This window comes from Syzygium oleosum, unplaced genomic scaffold (assembly GCF_021117445.2).
Source record: "Syzygium oleosum isolate NSW1041296 unplaced genomic scaffold, Sole_v2.1 Sole_v2.15, whole genome shotgun sequence".
Classification (NCBI taxonomy): Eukaryota; Viridiplantae; Streptophyta; class Magnoliopsida; order Myrtales; family Myrtaceae; genus Syzygium; species Syzygium oleosum.
This window is the reverse complement of record NW_026607499.1, coordinates 1,588,725-1,596,331: the sequence shown is the minus strand read 5'-3', so window position 1 is coordinate 1,596,331 and position 7,607 is coordinate 1,588,725. Positions and strand designations below refer to the sequence as shown.

General features: G+C 39.7%; 1 protein-coding gene across 1 annotated transcript; it reads left to right on the top strand.

The window, feature by feature from the left end:
• The first annotated feature begins 1,097 nt into the window (after positions 1–1,097).
• LOC130140016 (glutamate receptor 2.1-like) lies at positions 1,098–7,289 on the top strand. Its single transcript, XM_056318201.1, has 5 exons — positions 1,098–1,443; positions 4,034–5,370; positions 5,480–5,792; positions 5,887–6,290; positions 6,410–7,289. The coding sequence occupies exons 1-5, from the start codon at positions 1,131–1,133 to the stop codon at positions 6,983–6,985; spliced, it is 2,943 nt and encodes a 980-aa protein (XP_056174176.1). The 5' UTR covers positions 1,098–1,130; the 3' UTR covers positions 6,986–7,289.
• Positions 7,290–7,607: the final 318 nt, after the last annotated feature.

Genomic DNA, 7,607 nt, shown 5'->3' with positions numbered 1-7,607 from the left:
TGAGGCAAAACAAAGACAAGGCTCTTGCAACTAAAAGTGGTACTCCTAATTTCGGCCCCGATCTTCAAGCTTCTCTAGGCCAAATTGCCTTGCAACTCCAACAACTCATGAATGAGCAGCAGCATGACTCCATCGAGTGCTGACTCAGGGAACATTGCTCATAACTCTAGTGATTCTTTTTCCCTATCAACATCTTCAAAAAATTATTTTATTGTTGATCTTGGAGCGATAGATCATATGTGCAGTACGTCTCGATGGATTAAAAATCTCTGTGACACATCTAATTACCTATCTATTACCATTGCTAATGGAGAGCATGTTCCTGTTCAGAGAACTGGAACGGTGGAATTTGTTTCGACCAACTCATATGTTTTATTGTTTTAGCTTTAGCATCTATTAATTCCATTATTCCAACTTGGCTTTATTGTTGTGCAAATTTCGGACACGAGAGAGAAAAAATGGGCTCAGCCAAAATTACATGCTCCTGTTGGCTCAATCCTGTTTATCAATTAAGTTTAGAACCTTTCATTTAAGTCCACCCACCGCCGGTTTGAAAAATATGCAAATACTCCTAATATCTATATGCCATGCATTTCAAATAATATTTTTGTTAATGGATCGGGTTGATCCCTAATTTTTTATGCAATAAATGAATGACTGGGTCGCTGAAGGTTGTTGGACAATATTAAGAGAAGGGGAATGAGAAAATTAACAATATTGGGGAAACAACTTATTCTAACTTTAGCCTGACGGGAACCAACTGTGAATACCTTTCAAACATAGCTATTTTGATTCCTCTGCGTAGTAGGTGAAGGAGATAGATGCTTGGGCTTACTGAAGAATAGACAAGGCTATATAAACTTTCTACGAAAGACAATTAGAGTATCAAAGAAACAAGAAAAAACCATGAACTATCGGTGCTACTGGAAGTCTCGCCCATGCCCAGCAATCCTTCAATATAAGCATTCCATGATTTGTCTCACTTTTTCAAAGCTCTTCTCCATTATAAATTCATCGTCCTTATCATCATATCCTATCCTCCAACTCTCTCTCTCTCTCTCTCTCTCTCTCTCTCTCTCTCTCTCTCTCTCTCTCTCTCTCTCACTAGCCTTTTCGCAAAAGCCGTTTCAATGATTCCTCTAAGTATCTCGCTCCATGCTGGAAAGCTCCTCTTTTTGGCTCTTTTCTCTTTTGTGATCGTCGTGACCTCCAGTGACGGCACTCACCTAGCAGTGGCACAAAGCAGTAACAGCAACAATGCCACAATGATTCCGGTGAACGTTGGGGTGGTTCTTGATCTGGAGACGTGGGTGGGTCAAATGGGATTGAGCTGCATTAACATGTCGCTCTCTGACTTTTATAGTTCAAACCCTTCGTACAAGACCAGGCTCGTCCTCAACGTTAGAGACTCCAAAAGAGATGAGGTTGCCGCTGCTGCTGCAGGTTCGCTCTCTCTCTCTCTCTCTCTCTCTCTCTCTCTCTCTCTCTCTCTCTCTCTCTCTAACATGCTGACTGGTCACGATGCTTGGCCAGAAATCTATGATGACACCAGTTTTTGGGTTAAAATTTTTCTTTTTTCCTTTTCTCGCCCGAGGCCGGCAAGGGTCACTCTTGCCTAGGCTTGCGAGTGTAGCCCTTGATGGCCCATGGCGAGGGCTGCCTTACTGGATCCGGCGAGGGTGGCCTTCACTTGAGGCCAACGACCTCAACCAGCCATCGATGAGGCCTGGCGATGGCTGGCGGAGGGAAAGAGAAAAAAAAAAGAAGAGAAAAGGAAAAAAAATTCAAATTATCCACATCAAAGCCGATCGTGCCATGTTGGATGGCCGGCATCTATGTCAGCGTTTTCTAATCAATTTTGGCCGGATGGACTCGATTGGCAAAAGGTAAAAATGTTTATGACTCAATTGGCACAATTAAAAAGTTTAGGATTGAATTGGTAAAAGTGCAATAAATTTATGATATTTTGGACAATTTTCCCTGGCCACCTTGTATATATACTTCATTTAAGCAGGCGGAACTTTTTTTTCCCCTTTTCAAAGTCAATGAGTGCACTACTTTCAAAGCGTCTTTTATCATTGCGACAATGAAGTCCTTATCATCTTATAATAGAATCGAAGATAACATAAAGTTGATACTTAAAGATTCAACAGAGAAAAGTCCACCTTGTCTATCATCTCATATTGCACCAAAATAAACATGTGTACATAAATTTGTGGATGCAAAGTTTCATCTCGTAAAGACCTGTGAACGGGATTCTTGTTTATGATCTTGGATGTATAGGACCACTATTATTTGTTCTATTCTTGAAGACTATAAAGCTCTCCTGTGACTCTTTCCCGCTGTAAATGTATTAAAAATTTATAAAATTATGTCCACATGTAGAGATCGTCTCGAAAAGGACACATGCTATATAGCTACAGTTTCGGAAAAAGAGCCTAATCTTAGGTTCCGTTCGTTTGGTGGAAAATATTCTCCTTTTGGAAAATATTTTCCCGAAAGTCAATTTCCTTGAAAATGTTTTCCCGGAACATAATTTTCCGGTGTTCGGTGATTAATATGAAAAAGTTTCGGAAAATATTTTTCGCCGGCGGCGGCGGCGGCGGGCAACCGGCGGCGGGCGACCGGCTGCGACGGGCGGCGGCCGGCGGCCGCCGGCGACCTTAGTGAAGAAGAAGAAGAAGAAGCTCCGGAAAATGATTTCCGCTTTTGAAGAAGCGGAAGTCATTTTCCATAGACTTAGGCTATTTTGTGAGGGGGGGAAGGAAAATATTTTCCTACGGAAAACGTTTTCCGACCCCGAACACCGGAAAACCCGGAAAATATTTTCCGGAAGAATATTTTTCGCCAAACGAACGGAGCCTTATTGTACTTTCAGGGGTTAGAAAAATAGTCATGTCTGCAGAGATGGTTGATAAAGACAACTTCAAATTCTTCTGTGGAAATATGTACATAAAACATATCTCTACATAATTATACTGATTTTTTTTCTAGTTGAGCCAAACTTCATGTATAACGATCTGTTGTCGAGTTGAGTCAGTGGTTAATTATTTCCAGGGAAACTGTGTGCTATTAATGGTCGAATAAAACAACTTAGGTTTGAAGTTCAACCAAATAATTGTCAATACATGAAAGGAGTTTAATATGGATGTTGAGAGGCTTGACATATAATATAACATCACAAATGTCTGACCTCATAAAATCCATAGAATTGGAATATGGGGCTTGGATTCTAGAGTGGAATATTCAAATGGCATGAGATAAAGAGGTCAACTTAACGATGAAGAAGAGTCAACTTGATCGTGTCTCGGCCAATTTATCCTCTTTTGTTTTGTTCTTAATATTACTTTTGCCGAAAGAATTAGTTTCTGCTTGGTTTGCAATATCATATGCCAAACAACATCAAAGGCGACAACCAAATGCCTGCACTATGGTTAATAAAATTAAATCTTTCGAAATGGGTTGGTTTCAGTTGGAAAAAAATGGACGGGCGTCGATTCCCTCCACATAGTACAAATAATTTCATGGATCTGCAGTTTACTTAATTAAAGTGCGCTTCCTCGACATTAATAAATATTTTATTCGAACACAATTGTGCATCGTGTCTGAAATTACGTTAAAATCCAAATGGGAGTGTTCGACTATGTTTCGTGAGTACAATTTCATATGTACTTGAAAATAAGAGGTTTCACTTACCCATGTTGGAGTAATTTACATTTTATCATCATAAGGACATATTGAATTAGGAGTCTAGTGATAACGAAAAAAACTTCAGTGGTACTTTCAACTTCATAAACGGAGAAAATGGAAAAGTTTTTATAATTAGTAGACACATATTGTTTAAATAATATCAAGTGCGAGTTCTTTCCCAACTTCAAACTCCTATGTTTCCTTTTTCTTAAACATTTCTATTTTTATAATATGCATCAAGTTTTAATTGACTTCTGATCAGTACTATGCCTTTTCCAATAAGAATTTATATTATTATATTGTTATTGTTTCACCGTCTTTTTTTGTTCACCCACCCGTGCAGCACTTGATCTGATAAAGAACAAACACGTCCAAGCCATAATAGGCCCTCAAGGTTCAGTGCAAACAGACTTCCTCATTCACCTTGGAAAGAAATCTCATGTGCCCATCATCTCTTTTTCTGCTACTAGTCCTTCCCTCAGTACTATTCGGAGACCATACTTCATTCGAGCTGTGCAAAATGACTCGTCCCAAGTGAAGGCCATAAGCGCAGTTGTGCAAGCTTTTTGCTGGAAAGAAGCGGTCCTCATATATGTGGACAACGAGTTCGGAGAAGGCGTCATACCTTTCCTTATCGATGCTTTGGAAGAGGTCGACATGCGAGTGCCCTATAGGAGCCTCATTCCTCCTTCGGCCACGGACAATCAAATCCTACTGGAACTCTACAAGTTAATGACGATGCAAACAAGGGTCTTCATTGTGCATATGTCACCTATCCTTGGTTCTCGGCTACTTGCCAAAGCAAAAGAGGTAGGAATGATGAGTGAAGGTTATGTGTGGATCTTGACTAATGGAATCACTGACCGATTGAATTTGGTGGATTCATCTGTTGTCGCTAGTTCAATGCAAGGAGTACTGGGCATCAAGACTTATGTCCCAGACACGCAAAACCTGGACAACTTCATGGTCCGATGGAAGAAAAAATTCCAACAAGACAACCCATCCGTCCTTAATCCTACGTTGAATATTTTTGGATATTGGGCTTATGACACTGCTCGGGCTCTGGCAATGGTTGTTGAGAAAATGGCTGCAACAAATTTTACATTCCAGATGAATGCTTCAACAAATGCAACGGATCTCGACACTATTGGGGTCTCTCAAAATGGTAAGGAACTTCTCCAAGAACTAGCCAATACGAATTTCACGGGCCTCGCTGGAAATTTTAGCCTCGTCGATGGGCAGTTAAAGTCATCAGCGTTCCAGATTGTTAATATCAATGGAAATGCAGCAAGAGGGATCGGGTTTTGGACGCTAGAAAATGGGCTGCTAAGAGATTTGAATTCATTGCACACAAGCAAATATTCCACTTCTAAGAGTAATCTCAAATCAGTATTGTGGCCAGGAGATTCGACCTCTGTTCCTAAGGGTTGGGAGATTCCCACTACTGGGAAGAGGTTGAAAATCTTAGTTCCCGTGAAGGACGGTTTCAATGAATTCGTGAAGGTGACTTGGGATCCAAGCACGAATACATCCCAAGTCACCGGATACTGTATCGACATCTTTCAAGCCGTGATAGAAAATTTGCCTTATGCTGTGGCTTACGACCTTATTCCGTTTGCCTTGCCTGATGGAAGTAGCGCTGGCAGTTATAATGACATGATCGATCAAGTATTTTACCAGGTGAGATAACTCATTGCAAGTGTTTGATTTCGTTGGATTACATGTTGAAACTTGCTATGCTATTATGTGGTCGACAAAGAAAACATTTCCCTTCCTTTCTTTGGAACAGAATTATGATGCAGTGGTGGGTGATACAACGATCATTGCGAACAGATCATTGTACGTGGATTTCACCTTACCATACTCCGTAACGGGGGGTGTGATGGTCGTGCCATACAAGGACAACAAGAGCAAGAATGCTTGGGTTTTCTTGAAGCCACTCACTTGGGACCTTTGGTTAACAATAGGATGCTTCTTTGCATTCATAGCATTGGTCGTGTGGATTCTTGAACATCAGATTAACGAAGATTTCAGGGGTCCGGCCGTGCATCAAGTTGGCACGAGCTTTTGGTTTTCCTTTTCAACCATGATCTTCGCACAAAGTACTTGCCCTTCACTTTAATAGATCAATTGAACATTACAATTTACATATCATTGTCGGAGAATTAATTTGCTTACCGTTAATTTGGATTGCAGGGGAGAGAGTACTTAGCAACCTAGCGAGACTTGTTGTGATCGTGTGGGTTTTTGTGGTACTTATACTTACACAAAGTTATACGGCAAGCTTGAGCTCTCTTTTGGTGGTGAAAAATCTTCAACCAACTGTGACTGATGTGGATCAACTCCTAAAGAGTGGAGAAAAGGTGGGATACAAATATGGCTCTTTCGTTTATGGAATGCTAAAGCAAATGAAGTTCGATGATTCCAGACTTATATCGTATCACTCTCCTAGAGAATGTGATGCGCTTCTTTCCAATGGAAGCGCAAAGGGCGGGATCTCAGCGGCATTCGACCAAGTCCCCTACATGAAACTAGTTCTTTCTCAATATTGCAACAAATATACAATGATCCCGGCATTTAAAACTGCTGGATTTGGCTTCGTAAGTTCTCAATCCCTCCTTTCTAGCCAAAAGAGAAAACCCTCAAACTTTTCAATTACTAGGATTAGTAGTTATTTCTTTGATTAAAAATCAAATGTCATGCTTCTTTTGGTTTACAGGTTTTCCCCAAAGGGTCTCCACTAGTTACGGATATTTCACGAGCAATCCTCATTGTAACTGAAGGGCCTACAATGACGGAAATTGAAAACGCGTGGTTTACACCAAAAACCAACTGCCTGAATTCTATTTCCTCGGTTTCTTCCAACAACTTGGGTCTTGACAGTTTCTGGGCTTTATTCTTGATTGTTGGAGTTGTTGCAGTCTTAGCTCTCCTCATTTTCATGGTCATGTTCATCAAAAGAAATTGGCATGAAGTAACAAGTTCTTCAAGTTCATTGTGGGGGAAAATTGTTTTATTGGGAAGAAGATTTTACCAAAGAGACCTCAATTCCCATACTTTTAGGGAAGGCAGATTTAAAGATAGAAGTATGGATGATGGTGGCAATGAGATTGTAGCAGTTGAAACTTTAGAAAACACTAACTTCCCCCCGAGCCCGTCAAGTGACTCCATCCAAATCAATGACGTTTTAACCAATGAGCAAGGCACACCATCTCCAGAACAAGGATTTCCTAATCGTGTGGACGAAGGGTGGCTTGAGATAGCGATAAACGTCGAGCTTTGCAATGTCAATTAAGAGAGGTACATGCCTCTAGAACCTTAGATACTAAACTTTAATCCTTGAGTAGTTGAACTTTGTATAGTAAGATGACAATATCTTCCCCCTCATTCCCTTCTCACGTAAGGTCTTCCATTGATACTGCTTATTGTCTAATCACACCCAGGGGAGATTATATGAAGGTATTAGCTTCACTTATCTATAATGTAATTGGCGATGAAAGTGTTTATTGTTATTTTGATTACGTTCCGCAAAGTATTCAAACTTAGAAACAGAACACGACTTCTTAAATTAATATCTAATATCTTTATATTATGAGAAAGGCTGCAAGAATAGGTTTGAATGGTCATCCCGTGTCATAATCCTTTATGGTCTCAACTTTTACGTAAATGATCTATTGACTCATGTCAAATGTAAAACGCTCGTAAGTATTTTGCTTTATCATCACAACTTTTTATTTAATAAATGGAAGCATGATGTAAAAGTAAAAGAGATTAGTTAATTAATTATATTTAAAATTGTGAGAAATTAATTAATTTCCTAATAAGAAAAAGTCAAAAAAAAATATTTCTTTCATTCCTTATTGAAGTTCTGTTCTAACATATATGTAGAAATATGATTGATCGACATGACATCGGAA